We start from the raw sequence: 15,829 nt of genomic DNA, 5'->3' as shown, positions 1-15,829 counted from the left end.
ACCGAGAGAATCCTTTAAATGATTTGAATAGTCATGCCCTTAGAGTAAGAGGGAATCTGGGATCATCTGCCATCTGAGGGGGTGAATTCCCCTTCAAGATAATTAATTGCTTATAACATAGCCAAATATGCCTCCTTTCTTTGCACAGTTGCCTGTATGTGTGTGTGTGTGTGTGTGCGTGTGTGCGCGTGCGCACGTGCGTGCTTGTGGGGGAACTCATAATATATAGTCTATATTTACTCATGTGCACGTATTATCTCCTCAAATAGAATGTCACTTCAGATCTGAGACTACTTATTTCACTTTTGTCCTTATATAACTTGCACTTAGTACAGTGACTCATATATAAATGATAAATACTTGTTGATTGACTGGTTGACTATGTGTGTGGAATATTGACGTAGATGTTTTTGTTGCTGTTTTGTTCAGTTACATTTGTGTCTGACTCTCTGGGACAGTATTTGGGGTTTTCTCGGCAAGGATATGGGAGTGGTTTGCCATTTCCTTCTCTGGCTCATTTTAACAGATGAGGAAACTGAGGCAAACAGGGTGAAATGACTTGCCCAGCGTCACATAGCTTTTAAGTGTCTGAGGCCAGATTTAAACTCAGTAAGATGTGCTTTAATGCACCATCTTGCTGCTGTGAATTGCTTTTTAAATTCTTTGTTAGAAGGACAGTGTTCTGGGAGGCAAAATGGGAAAGAAAATATAATAAAGAGGAAGGGGAAGAGAATAAGCATTTATTAAGTGCCTATTAGGCAGCATAGGCAGCACTGGACCTAGAGTCAGAAGACTCATGTTCCTGAGTTCAAATCTGGCTTCAGACACTTACTAGCTGTGTGACCCTGGGAAAGTCATTTCACCATGTTTGTCTCAGTTTCCTCATCTGTAAAATGAACTGGAGAAGGAAATGGCAAAACACTCCAGTACCTTTGCCAAGAAAACCCCAAGAAGAATCAGACACGACTGAAATGACTGAGCAACATTGAATGTGCCAGGCACCATGCTAAGCGCTTTACATGTATCTCATTTGATCCTTACAACAACTCAGGTAGATACCATCATCCCTATTTTACAGCTGAGAAAATTGAGGCAGACAGAGGTTAAGTGACTTACCCAGGGTCACACAGCTAGGAGGTGAGAACAGAGTGAAAAACTCTTTCCAAAACCTTTTTTATGAAGGGGACTCAGAAAGCCTAGGGAACTCTTCAATTCCCATCATCTGCATTTTTTTGGATTCCACTTCACAATCATCCTGTCTCAGTTTTGGATACCTTCTCCCTCCTTTTTCCCTTTTTAGCTTCTTTTGTATGTTGTCTTTCCCCAGTAGATAATAAGCTTCTTGAAGGAAGGGACTATCTTTTTTTATTTGTTTCTCTACAGTGTCTGGCAAATAGTAGGTGCTTAGTAAATGTTTATTGTGTTATGTTATTATAAGTGTCTGACTGGGATTTGAACTCAGATCTTTTTCACTACATATCCAGCATTCTATCCATTGTTCCACCTAATAATGGATATTTTGTTCTAAAAACAAAATATATCAATGCAAGTTAAGGCAGTTAACCTATCTGAGCCTTAGTTTCTTCATCGTTAATTTAAAAAAAATAATATCACTTACCTCACAGCATTATTTATGAGTTTCAAATGACCTAATAAGTGCTTTTGCAAACCATTAAACACTTTGTAACTGAGTTATTACTATACAGTGCACAGGTGTTGTATAGATTCTAAATTTCCTTCCACTTTTAAGATCTTTGTTTCTTTGCAGTGTTACAGTAAAGACTGGGGACTCAGGAGAACTCAGTTAAAGTTCCTGCTTGACACCTGACTGTGTGACCATAGATGAGTCCCTTAACCTCTGCAGTTTCCACAGCTGTAAAATGAGGAACCTGTACTAAGTGATCTCTGAAGTCCTTTTCAGGCCCCAGAGTCTGTGATTTTATTATTCTACTTTCAAAGCATTTTCCCATCTAGAATCTTTTATCCTCATAAAACCTTTGTGAAACAGGTATGACAGGTGTTATTATCCTCATCACCACAGATGGGAAAATCTTCACCGAAACTGAACTGCATGGACGGGTTGACACAGTTTGGTCACTGGTGAAACTAGGAGTCTTATCACCCGGGTCTTTCTAACTCTTAATTCCAATGTTCTTTCCACTAGGCCAGTTTTCCCCTCCATCAGGGCTGTCATTTAATGAAAGAAGATGAGATCTATTAGTTAGAACCAAAACTCTGTTCAGTCCTTGAGGAAAGGAGAGTTATGAACCATGACAGGCCTTAAAACATGCCCCTAGGAACCAGATAACTGGTTATTTCTCTATCTGGTATGGAATGGATTGCTAGTCACATAGTCTTTCAAAGGATGTATTTGGAGTACCTACTATGTGCTGAACACAATGCTAGGTCCTGTGTGAATAGACATAGTCCTCACTTTCAGAAGGCTTACAGACTAGTTGATGAGGCAAGATATAGCTATCTCCACGTGAAAAGTATGTGCTAAGTGCCAAATGAGTCAGTCAGTAAGCATTTATTAAGTGCCTACTATGTGCTTGACACTGTACTAGATACTTGGAACTCCAAGAAAGGCAAAAGACAATCCCTGCTCTCAAGGAGCTCACCAGAAGAGGGGTAAGAGTCATGGAGCTGACTGGGGATGGCTTCATCAGAAAGGTAAGACTATAACTGATTCCTGAAGGCAAGAAGGATCTGGACAAGTGGAAGGCAGGTGAAAGCTTAACATAGAGGCAGAATTATGTGAACATAGGAATAAAAGTTAGAATAGGGGCCACGTTTTTCATGTGACCATGAGTTGACCATTGTGCCTGAGGCATGTTGTTGTTCGGTTGTTTTTCAGTTGTGTCCAACTCTTACTGACCACATTTGGGATTTTCTTGGAAAAGATGCTGGAGTAGTTTGCCACTTCCTTCTCCAGATTATTTTACAGATGAGGAAACTGAGGCAAACAAGGTTAAGTGGCTTGCCCAGAGTCATACAGCTAGCAAGTATCTGAGGCCAGATTTGAACTCAGGAAGATAAGTCTTTCTGACTCCACACCTGCACTCTCTCCACTGAACCACCTAGCTGCCCCTTTAGTTTAAAAAAAAAGATTAATGTTGAGGTTTCTCCATTTGACAGAGGAGAAAACTGAGGTTCAGAGAGGTCAAGCAGGCCCAGCCATGCTGCCATCTGAAGCAGCTTAATAATTAACAATGGACACATTAAGGATGCACACTTACATTTCTAGAGTGCTTTGAGGTTTACAAAGCACTTTGCTCTCACCAAGCCCATGAGGGAAGTAACTTGAAAATTATACTCATTTTCAGTCCAAGGATATGACCAGACAATTTTTAGAGGAAGAAATCCAGATTATCAATGGCCACACTAAAACAATGATAACACCAAATCAATAATGGAGAAATGCAAAGTACAGAGAATCTGAGGTCCCCCCTCACAGCCTTCAGATTAGTAAAGGTGACATAAAGGAAATGACAGGTGTTGAAGGAGTTATGGGAAATCAGGTTCATTAACGTAAGGTTGGTAGATGTGTGAATTGATGCAGACATTCTGGGCAGCAATTGGAACTAAGCATAAAGAGTTACTAACCAGTGAATACGCTTTCTTACTCAGTGATACCAGTACAAAAAGAAATCAAAGAAAGAGGAAAAGGAAGGACCCAAGCATCTGTTTTTAACAATTATCGCTGCTCTCTTTGTGGTGGCCAAGAACTGGAAATAAACAGGGTGCCTATCAATTGGGGAATGACTAAACAAGTTACAGTATATGAATATAATGGAATAGACTGTTCTTTTGTAAAAAAAAAAAAATGTTGCAGGAGATGGTTTCAGAGAAACCTAGGAAGACTTGTATGAACTTATGCAGAGTTAAGTGAGCAGACCTGCTAACTTTTGCAGCAACAACAACATTGTAAAGATAAAAACAAAAAAATAGAAAGACTTAAGAACTTTGGTCAATACAGAGACCAGAGGACTCAAAATGAGACTGGCAACCCACCTCCTGACTGAGAAGTCATGGAGTTAGGGTGCAGATTGAGGCACACATATTTTTGGTTTTGACCTATGAAAGGATTTGTTTTGCTTCACTCTGCCTATCTGTTACAAGGGTTTGTTTTTGTTTTTGTTTTTGTTTTTCAATGTTGGGTAGAGGTGTGAAGAGAAAAAAAAATAGATTACTGTTAATTGAAAAGAATAAAACCACTCATAGAAATCAGGAAGGGGAACCAGTTTAGAGAGGAAAATTGGATGTATTTGGTTTTAAACATACAAGATTTTAGATGACAGAGGGTCATCCAAGCATAAACATCCAGCAGTTATTAGTGAAATGGAGCTTGAACAGTTTCCCAATCAGTGATCTGTGGACTAGCACATGTGTATGAAAACTTTTACCAGTCTTTAAAACTTCTACTGGAAAGGTCCTTGCTACATAAAATCTGTAAGCTTAAAACAAACAAAGCAACAACAAAAACCTTCTTCTTTCTCTGTCTGTTCTTACCTTGAGCTTAGGGAAACCACTAAGAAGTGATACAAGAAACTGACAAATAAACACACACACACACACACACACAGAGTATATGTATATAAAATGTCTGTGTTTAATATATAGTAAATAAAATACATAGCATATAAAATATGTATATTACAAAAGCATATATAATACTATAAAATATATACAGTAAATAAATAATGGTTTTGTTTATATTATAAACACCCACACACCCACACACATCCACCCCCAAACCCTTTCCCACCCTCCCTCTCTCCCTCCCAGTTAAACTCATCACCTCTAATCACGTCCCCATGGTGCTAACTCACCACCTTCCTCTAATTGGAGTGCCGAAGGGTGGAGTAGCAAATTCTTTCAGATGCCTTTTTTTATAGAAGGCAGAAACTTGATATTTGAGCTCACTGCACTCTGTATCTCCTGCCTTGCCTTGTGTCAACTCCATGGAGTGAGATGCCCCTACTCCCATCTCCTCCTTTCTTTCCTGATTCTTTTTTTGTGTAGTTTTCCTTTTCTCTCCCCCCTCCCCATTAGATTATAAGCTCCTTGAGGGCAGGGACTGTCATTTTATTATTTGTATTTCCAATGCTTGATGAGGTGCCTGGCACATAGTAGGAGCTTAATAAATGTTTATTGGATTGGATATATCCTGTATTTTCGTAGTTATTTGCAGGTTGTGTTATTGTTTTTCAGTAATTTCTGACTCTTTGTGACCCCATTTTGGGGTTTTCTTGGCAAAGATAATGGAGTGGTTTGCCATTTCTTTCTCCAACTCATTTTGCAGATGAGGAAACTGAGGCAAACAGGGTTAAGTAACTTGCCCAGGGTCACACAGCTAGTAAGTGTGTAATGGCCGGATTCGAACTCACAAAAAGATGAGTCTTTTTGACTACAGGTCCAGAGCTCTGTGCACTATGGCACCACCTAGCAGCCCTTGCATGTTGTATGCCCCATTACAATGTGAGCTCCTCAAGGTCGGAGATTGTCTCTGCCTTTCTTTTTAATATCAGCATTTAACACAGTGCCTGGCACATAGTAAATAGCCACATGGTAAATGTTTAATGATTCAGTGATTGATTGATTGGGCCATGAAGGACCTAATTTGTCTCTTCCCTTGGGCAGAACCAAGGCATACATTCTGAAGGAAGGGTACCTGACCCCTGGCTGCTGCAGCCTGGGCTTCCACAGCACAAAGGAACCAAATGTATACTTTTTTCACCTTTTTCTCTCTGCTCTGGCACTGCAGCTTTTCTCCAACGGGCAGCTGGGCGGCCAGGTTTTTATAGCCAGCACAGAGAGGCATTTCCTGCTCTTTCTCATAGGTGCTGCTGTACTACATCCTCAGGCCAGGGGCTGGGGTGGACGGCTGCCTGGAGGAGTAACTACAGGCATGGGACACGGCCCCTGTGTAGAGGACAGCTAGTTAGCTGTTCTAGAATACTTGAGTTTTTCCTCTGTGGCCACCATGACTTGAAATAAAGGTGACACTTGTGACCAGTTGTTAACCTGAAGCAGTCCCATGTTTTTTGCGGTAAATTAGTGTTCGAATGTGGATTACATCTCACTGTGCAAGTTTGACGTTTGCTCTTCAGGCCCTGGGATGTCACTATCTCAGACTTTCTTTAGGGATACTTAACCTGGGCTTCATTAGCTTTTAAAAAAATGGATTTTAACACACATATTTTGATATAATTTGGTTACTTTGTAATCCTATGCATTTTATTCTCTGCATTTAAGAGCATAATTAAGAGAAGGCTTCATCCGACTGCCAAAAGGGTCCACAAAACAAAAAAAATTAAGAACCCCTGCTATATATAGTCAGGCCTTATCACCTATTTTGCTCAGTTTCCTTTGTGCCTCACTCATGTGAAAGTATTCTTTGCCTGAGGTGTCAAACAGGAAACCTCCTGGCGCTGATGCACCCTCTGATATGTAGCCTACAATAATACTCCTGAGAGCTTCTAAATCAGATTCAAACGAATTGGGAAATATTTAACAAAATAAATAAAAATACAATAAAACACAAATGACCTATTTTAAAAGAAGTCAGTATTCAGCCTGCAGGGATCCTTATATACAGATTATTTCTACTCTCACTCCCCATTTCTATTTGGATTTGACACCTCTGATCCAGGCCACCAAGCTGCCTGACGCCCATTACCTTACTGCCATATAACTATCACTAATACAAATGACAGTAACATCTGTCATAGTGTCCCTAGCAAGATGTTAGTGATCTTCCTATGTGCTCTTTCCATTAAAATGCATGGCATTCTTCTTGTCTGAAGAACCATTGGCCTGGTCCTGACTGTTCATTCATGGGGTCTAACCCAGCTAGTGATGGCTTTCCACCTTGGATATTTTTAGAGTTGTTGGTTGTTTTGTACACTGGTATTTTCCCAAAAGACAGAAATGGTGTTTATCTGGCCATTGAACATTCCCTGGGAAAATTGGCGGGATATATTGGGCAGAAAGGTAATGAAGGGGGTTCATCCAGTTTTCAATGTTTAAGGTCATTTTGAGAAATTCCTTCTTCTAACTGGATTTTCAAGCTTCCATGACTCTGAAGACTTCATTAGGAGGTATGGGAGGTAAATGTTAAGGAACTATACTCACTGATGTATTATGTATGGTAAAAAGCTTTGTGAAAATGGGAGCTTAGACTGATATTGCTTCTATTTCATCCTTCCCAGCCCTGGGTGATTGTGTTTATATAGTTAAATATTTAAGACTGTCTAGGGAGGGGAGGAAGAACTTGACTGAGGTGATCAGAATTCCTAAAGATGTCAAGAACCATTTTTTGTTCCCTGGTCGAATGGCCGCCTGATTTAAAAAAAATCATAACAACTTGACAATAACCTGCTTTAATTGTCTAATTTCTTTTCTCTACAGGGATTGAATCGGGTATTTATTACTATAGCCTGGTTTTCTTAGACTCAGAGAATTGTAGGCTGTTAGAGCTAGAAGAAACCTTAGATGTCCTTGAGTTCAGTCCCCCTTATTTTACGGGTGGGGAAGCTGTACCAAAACAGGTAAATAGGCCTAGTTAAGGTCTCCAAATAAGGAAGTGGCATAGTATGGACCAGAGCCCTGGTAATAACATTGTGGCCACGAAAGAAGGAAGGCCCTCTGGCTGTTGCTCTTGGAGACTCTGCAGTGGCTTTGGAGGGTGGCAATAGTACCAAGATATCAGCTAAAAGGAATTCAGGAGAGTTTGAATATAATGGCCATGCTTGGATGAGAGCTTAGGCTAACTAACTCCTACCCTGCTGGTACTTCAGTCTCAATTCCTGATCCTCTGACCCTATATCTTGTGGCTTCCTCCTATCACTGAATTGGATTATTGTTCTTGATTTTGACCTTTTTTTTTTCCTTTTGGACATATCCATGGACCTTGCCCAGTTGGGCCTATGTGATTCTACAAGTGGAATCTTGGCTGTGGACCTTTGCTTCCATTTCAGACATCATTGACTCTTGTAATTCAATTCAACAAACATCTATTAAGTACCTACTGTGTGTAAGACATTGTAGATAAAAAGATAGAAATGATATAGATCCTGATTTCAAGATATTTACTTTCTACTGGCAGCTAGAGACAGCTAGAACTTGGAGTGAGAAAGACAAGAGTTCAAAATGCCTCAGACACTTATTAGCATGACTCTGGGCAAGTCACTTTACCTGTCTTAATTTCCTCATCTGGAAAATGGGAATAATAATAACACCTAGCTCACAGGGTTGTTATGAGGAACAAAGGGTTTTTCAAATCTTGAAGCACTATATAAATACTAGTTATTATTATTATTGTCATTATTTTTATTATTATTGCTGAGGGAACTGTACCATATACACAGATAAGTAAATCTGAGGGAATATTTCAGGAAGGGAAAAAAAATAACTGATTGGGGGAAAAGGAGAATGAGGGAATTGCCTTTTAGAGGAAGTAGCACCTATGTTGAGATGGAAGGGATTCTCAGAGAGAGAAGTGAAGCGGGTATATATTCTAGAGAGTCTGAATAGGTATCCAGATGGAAGATGCCATATTGAATTCTGGGAACAGCTACGATGCCAGTTTGACTGGAATGTTAAGTGTGTGAAGGAGAGTAATAGAAAAGTGTCTGGAAGGTTGATCAGAAAGGTTAAAACTAGAAATGGAGACTAATAAGATGAATTTAACTGTACTTTAGGTGAAGGGTAAGGAGGATTTGACCTAGAGGTGGGGCTGAGTGAGCAAAGAAGACACCAATATGAAAAACATGAAGATAGAATTGACAACTTTTGCTGCTGCTAGGGAGGAGGGGGGAAAGCAGCACAGGGATAGAGAGAAGGAAAGAGCAGGGCAGAATCAGAGATTATTCTGAGGTTTTCAACCCAGGAGACTGGCAAGCTTGTGGTGTTTTCAACAGAAACAGGGAGGCTGGCAGGAAGGATGATTTTGGATGAAAATGTAACAAATGGAACGTTAAGTCCGTTGACTTTGAAATGCCAATGGGACATTTTGAGGTTTCTAGTTCTGTTCCTAGCCCCTACTCTCCTTTTGTTCAGCCAGCAATGTTTCTCTCTGCCTCTGCTCCATGCCTTATGCTGGTGGACTGGTCAGGCTTAAACACCCCTCCTCATTCCTTTCTCTACTGTCTAAAGCAAGACCTTTTAACTTTGGACCAATGATACTTTTTTTAATATAATTTGATCATATTCTTTCAATAGAATTGGTTTCCTTTGTAATGCTATGCATTTTATTCTGTGCATTTCAAAACTTCATTTTGAGAAGGGGTCCATAAAATTTACTGGGCTGCCAAAAGCATCCATGAAATAAAAAAAAAAAAATCAAGAACACCTGGTCCAAAGGCTTTGATCAGTTCATAGAACCTAAACAAGGAAATCCAAGTAAGATTTAGGGATGGAACTGGAGAACATTAGAATCTGCTTTAACCCTTTCACAAGTCATAAACCTTGTCTACAACTCTTTCAACAAATGGTGATCAAGTATCTACATAAAGACCCCCAGGAAGGGAGTGCTCAATATATATCAAGGTAACCCATTCTATTTTTAGATAGTCAAACTTATTAGGAGCTAACATGTGCAATCATCCACATATGGACTGACTTTTGGTTATTGTAGACTTTTATCAATGCTGTCTAGTATTGTGTTGAATTTGGGGGACAAACGCGTAACAGCGCTGACTTTTACAGAATAGGTGGCCTGCCGGAACATCTACTTCTGCTTTATGGGAGCCGCTCTGCCTCCACATCTCCCTCATACTTGACTTGGGGAGTCAGGTTACTGTTAGAAACCCAAGTGGAGTGCTTTCCACGTAGCTCTATTCAATTTCATTTTTATTAACTCAGCCCACTGTTCCAGCTTGTCAGGACCTTTCTGGATTCAAATTCTGTTATCCAGGACATTTTCTAGCTCTCCCTGCTCCATGTTCCCCATTATGATTATGTCATCTACAGATTCGATAAACTCACCATCTATACCTTCGTCCACATCAGTGACAAAATCGTTAAACAGAAGAGAACCAAGGACAGAGCCCTGCGGCAGTTTGTCCAGATTCCAACTGAGCTGTTTAACATTTTAGCAAAGACTTGGATAAAAGCATAGATGGCATGTTCATCAGATTTTCTTGTGATACAGATCTGAGAGAGAGAAATAATGCACTGGATGACAGAATGAAGATTTGTAAAGATCTTGACAAGCCAGCATTGGTCCACATCTAATAAGATTATCTCAATAAGGATAAATGTAAAGTCTCACAATTGAGTTCAAAAAATCAACTTCAGGAAGGGAGAGGCATGGGTAGACAGTGCGTTGCCTGTGGTAGACAACAAGCTCAAAGTTGGCAATGTGACATCTCACCAAAAAAAAAAAAAAAATCATAATGTGATCTCAGGCAAGAGAAAGAAGTCTAGCTTCCAGAAATAGAAATTACGTTCCTGCTGTTCTCTGTCCCGGTCAGAGCAGATGTGAAGAGTTCTATTTAGTTCTTAATGCTGTCATTGATAAGCCAGGGGGCCATCCAGAAAAAGCAACTTGCGTCCTTGTCATGAAGGTAGTTGGCGGTGCAGTGGCCGGGGGCATTGGGTCTAGATTCGGGAAAACCTGAGTTCAAATTTGGCCGCAGACACTTACAGTTGTATGACTCTGAGCAAGTCACACATCCTCTAGTTACCTCAGTTTCCTCAACTACAAAGTGGAGCAAATCACATATCCTCTATTGACCTTGGTTTCCTCAACTATAAAGTAGAGTATAAGTAGCACCTACCTCTCAGGGCTATTGTGAAGATTGAATGAAATAATAAGGTACTTAGCACAGTGCCTGGCACATAAGAAGCACTACAAAAATGCTTACTCTCTTCCCTTCACTCCCAATGTCCTATGAGGATTAGTTGAAGAAACTGGGAGTGTTTAGCTAGGAAAAGACTTAGGTCGGGATGGGAGGAGACATGATAGCAATTTTCAAAGATTTAGAATGAGAGCTGTCATACAGAAGAGAGATAAGAAGCAGTATGGTACTATGGAAAAGGGCACTGACTGAACATTGGTTCAAATCCTGCCTTGGATACTTAATATGGATGACTATGGGCAAATCATTTATCCTCTATAAGTATCAGTTTCCTCATCGTAAAAAGAAGTGTCTGGACTATAAGGACTCCCAAGGACCTTCCAGTTCTAGATCCATGATCCCATAACTTATTTTCTTTGTCTCTAGAAGGCAGAATCAGGGTCATTAGTTAGAAGTTGCAATTTAGGCTTTATGTCAGGAAAAAACCTCCTGAAAATCAGAGCTAATTCTAAATAGAATTAGCATCCCAGAAAAGTTCCTATCATTTGTTATCTTCAGTCTGGTTGACCACTTGGGTGTATTAGGGATTCCTAACTCTGAAGTTTTGTTTTCCAAATTCTTTAGTCCATTTGTCAATCAATACTCTTTGGATCCATTCAGTAGACCATTTCTGAAACAACTCAACTGCACTATCCAGTCTGCTGCTCTACAGTTTCTCAAGAGGGATCCCAAGGGGCACTTTCTCAAATACCCTGCTAAACTCAAGATACATTATGTTAATGTCATTTCCCTGATCAAATAGTCTAGAATGCATGAATATGCAAAGGATCCGTGCTTTTGTCAACATGGGAAATTCACTTCAGTAAAGCAAATGGCAACTCATCTATAAATTAGTAGATGAATCCTAGAAAGAACAGAAGTTAAGTGACTTTCTCAAGAATACAAAACTAGGAAATCTTAGAGGAAGGTATTAAAGCCAAGTGCTCCTAACTCTAAGCTAAACACAATCCACTTTGTTACACTGATTCTACCCTAGTTTAGAAACCTTGTCCAAAATGAAGTTAGTTTCTGGTATAACTTGTTTTTAATCAGCTTTTGTTAGTTTTAGTGATCATATTCTCCCTTTTGAGGACTTTATTAATCTGTTCTGGTATTTTACTATTAATTAACATCAAACCCACTAGTTTATAATTTAACATTTCAAATTTTTCCTTTGTGAAAATCATGGTAAGCATCTTCCTTCTTCCGTATCTAGAATATGTCACTCATTTTCCATAATTTTTCAGTGATCACTATCTGGGACACTCCCCTCTCCTTCCCCCTTCTTCCTTTTTCACTTCCTACATTGGAATGTAGTGTCTCCAGGCCAATTACATTGAACTGATTGAGCCTAGCAAGGAACTCTCTTTCCAACTTCTTACTTTATTGCTCGTTTCACTTTCCTGGTAACCATTTTTGATATATCATCCCCAGTGTAGAGGTCATCTTTCTTGATAGAAAGTCCAAGCAAGAGTCTCTTGTATCTTACTTAGTCCAATCGGTTCTCAAGGTTTTCCCAGGATACAAAGGAGAAATGTTAAGCAGCTAGGGAGAGATTACCTGGGTGAAGGATAACCTCTGTTCAGATCAGCAGGACTTAGATGTTGGTTTCAGAATGACCATAGCGAGAGAGTGATACATTATTCAAAATCTATTTTTTTTAAAAGGCACAGTTCAAATCAACAGACATTTATTAAATTCTTCCATGTGTAAGGAACTGTTTTAGGTAATAGAATTGCAAACACAAAAACATAACTTCTGCCTTCAGGAAACTTACATTTCTGCTGGAGAAGAGGAGAAAACATTAGGGTGTGTGTGTGTGTGTGTGTGTGTGTGTGTGTGTGATATTGGGCCATAACAATGAATTCAAAGGAATATTAAGCATTTCTTGCAAAATGGAGAAGGCCAAGAGACTGCACATATAACTACATTATTGGCTGTAATGGGATAGCTTTACTAAATGACAATTAATGCCTTCTTATTCCACACAGTGAGGGAGCAGATGGAAGTCACTTGTTAAAGTGACTTTTAAAGGCAGTAACCAGTAGTATAAACCTTACCTCTGACCAGTTGTACCAATTAACTCCATGTGTTATAATACTAGCTATTTTCCAGCCCTGACAGTGATGACGCAGAGGTGGTCTTTCCTCTTAGGGTCCAGCAAGGAATCATACTCTGCCAGAGTTAAAAAGGACAACTCTGTCCATGACAACCATCATAGTGCAAGCTCCAACTAGGTCACGCAACCCTCACCTATGGGGAAAGCCGGAGGGGCTGTCAGACATAGCGAGGCATACCCTTCTAAAAGAGCTATTGCTACTCCAAACACAGTACCAGTGGTTTTTTCTCAGCTCTCTTTCCCTAGAAAGTTATATGTGTCGGGTAGCCATTATTAGAGACAAGAACCAAATAATCAACATCAAAGAGCTCACTCACTGATTTACAGCCCTCACCTCCTTGGTCCCTCCCCACTCCAATCCATCCTCCACTCAGCCACTAAAGTGATTTTCCTAAAATTCGGGTCCAGTGATGTCATTCCCCCCTACTCAGCAAACTCCAGTGACTTCCTGTTGCCTCCAGGAGCAAGTACAAAATGCCCTGGCATTCAAAGCCCATCATAATCTAGCCCCTTTCTGCTTTTCTAGTCTTTTTACACCTTACTTTCCAATATGTACTCTTTGATCCAGTGACACTGGCCTCCTGGCTGTTCCAGGAAAAAAAAAAAAAAGATGCTCTATCTATTGGCTCTGGGCATTTTCTCTGGCAGTCCTCCATCCCTAGAATTTACTCACCTCCCTGGTTTCCTTTACATCCCAACTAAAATTCTGCCTTCTGTAGGAAGCCTTCTCCAATCTCTCCTAATTCCAGTGCATTCCTGCTGTTAATTATTTCATATGTATCCTGTGTATAGCTTGCTTTATATATATTTGTCATGTTATCTCCCCTTAGTAAATGTTAATTGATCGATTGGGGGTTAGCCCAGCTGACCTATGGCTTTCTTTCAGCTGTGTGCAGTCCCTAAAACCTCAAGCATGTGCAGTTTTTGAAATCTCAGTGACAGAAGCACTGACAATCTGACGGATTAGAATGTGCTTTGATTGCAAGTAAGTTAGCATTTAATACTTGGAAATAATATTAGAAATTATTTTTACTTCAACCCTCTCATTTAACAGATAAGCAAATGGGCACAGAGAAATTAAATGATTTATGGAAGGTCACATAATTAGTAAAAGAGTTAGGACTAAAACTCAGGTGCCTTAACATTCTAGTCTTCTTGGTCCTATCCAGTGACAGAACCTGTGGTATGGATCAACAGTGAGGCCATATTGTCATCCATGATCTTGTGAGATATGGTACTGTGGTTCTAACAAAGGCCAGAACTGTGCAATGTGGGGGAAAATATTTTAAGAGTAGGTTTCCAAGACAGTTTCCAATAAGATCTTGGGGCCAAAGTGGGGGTATAAGAATATTTATACCATAAAGAACTAGTCAGTGGCAAGGAATCAATTGGATTTGAGGTTAAAGACAGAATCAATACACCAGGATCAAATTAAGGTCCTAGATCTCTCCAGGTGTTTACAAACTTAGATAAAATTTAAGCTCACTGAGGGCAGGGCACTCTTTCCTTTTGTTTTTTGTGTCCCCAGAGCCTAGCACATGGTAAGCACTTAGTAAATGCTAGACTTGCCTTGAACCTTATAGATTGATCCCTGTATCACTGCACTCTTTGTTCCCATAAGCTACATTCCTGCTGGGATCATCTTTGCCTCCAGTCTTAAAACTCCCCTTTTTCCCATATAAAACTGCTGGAAAACAGAGATATCTCATACACCCCAAACGGGACTTGTAAGTCAATTCCTTTTAACTTAAGTCATTTGAATACTTGCTTTTAAGGGAATCAGAAGGCCTCTTGATTGGGAAGGCAAAGATGGTTGGATTACAGGTGTGGTTGTACCAGGATAGAGGGGCTGCCTCTCCCTTAGAAAGTTTGGCCAATCTTCTAGTAGGGACTGGGGGAGGGAAAAGCCCAGGAGAGGGATGTGCCTTGATACGGATCCCCAGGGGTGAGAGTGAATAATTGGAAGAGAAGACCACTGGAGGATGGGGCATAGGGAGGACAGTGCCAGTGCCCAGATCACAGCGACTCTTCTCAGAAAGTGTTCCCTTCCCCATCTCCCAGTCTCTGCCCGCCTCCCTATTTTGGCTTTCTAAGGTAAAACCCTGTCTCGGCTTCTTTATGTGGGCATAGACCTTGCAAGATTGCTCTAAAAGGGGGCTGGAACTGAAAAAGTAGGATTAGCTCCATAGATTGCACTTCATCTCCGAGCTGCCTACTGGTTTCAATAGAAGAAAAAGAAAGATAATTTAATGTTTAATTTTTTTTTCTTCTTATCACACCCATAATTCATTAGTGTGAATAGATCCGTGTGAGAATAGTCTTCTGTTAATGCAGGTGGTGGCTTCCTCCTCAACTCATAACCTTAGAGGGCTGTCTAGGGCTCTCACTGGGAGTTTACATGACTCAACAAGAATATGGGAAAGGCAGGATTTATCTTTTCCTGATTTCAAGGTCAGCTCTTTAGCTACAATACACTCTGTAAAAATCACAAAAAGAATGGACTTGGAATGCAAAGCCGGGCTAATGGCTGAAACCTCCTGCTACTGAGTAATTCATCACAGATATGCCACACCCCAATTTGTCCCAGCTAGTCCTGAATTTGCACAGGAAGCTGAGGGTCACCTCAGATTTTTGCTGGATGGGACTTTTTCTAGTGCTACTCTTTCCCTCTGATATAAGTCACCAAGCATATATATTAAGTTCCCACTATGGGAAAAGTGCTATTTCAGTTTCTGGGAGTGCAAAAAACAAATACTGCCTTCAAGGACCTTACCTGCTTGGGTACTGAGCATGCCGTCATCACCAGTGTACATAGTTCAGGTGTGATAAATGTTTGCATTTTATTCATTAGTTTTCCTCAACTGAC

At 40.2% G+C, this 15,829-nt stretch overlaps 1 protein-coding gene across 6 annotated transcripts in view; it reads left to right on the top strand.

Moving 5' to 3' along the window:
- Positions 1-15,829, top strand: part of INPP4B (inositol polyphosphate-4-phosphatase type II B) — a 920,894-nt gene that overhangs the window by 614,405 nt on the left and 290,660 nt on the right. The window contains exon 1 of one of the 6 annotated variants that reach the window (XM_027866811.1): positions 13,879-13,948. The exons of the other annotated variants lie outside the window; for them this stretch is intronic. Within the exon in view, the coding sequence (XP_027722612.1) occupies positions 13,932-13,948 (17 nt within the window). The 5' untranslated portion in view covers positions 13,879-13,931. Of the gene's footprint in view, positions 1-13,878; positions 13,949-15,829 lie in introns of those variants that run through there. 6 annotated transcript variants of the gene reach the window in all.

The sequence above is a fragment of the Vombatus ursinus genome, unplaced genomic scaffold (assembly GCF_900497805.2).
Source record: "Vombatus ursinus unplaced genomic scaffold, bare-nosed wombat genome assembly UNPS02014784.1, whole genome shotgun sequence".
Taxonomy (NCBI): Eukaryota; Metazoa; Chordata; class Mammalia; order Diprotodontia; family Vombatidae; genus Vombatus; species Vombatus ursinus.
This window is presented reverse-complemented; position numbering and strand designations above follow the sequence as displayed.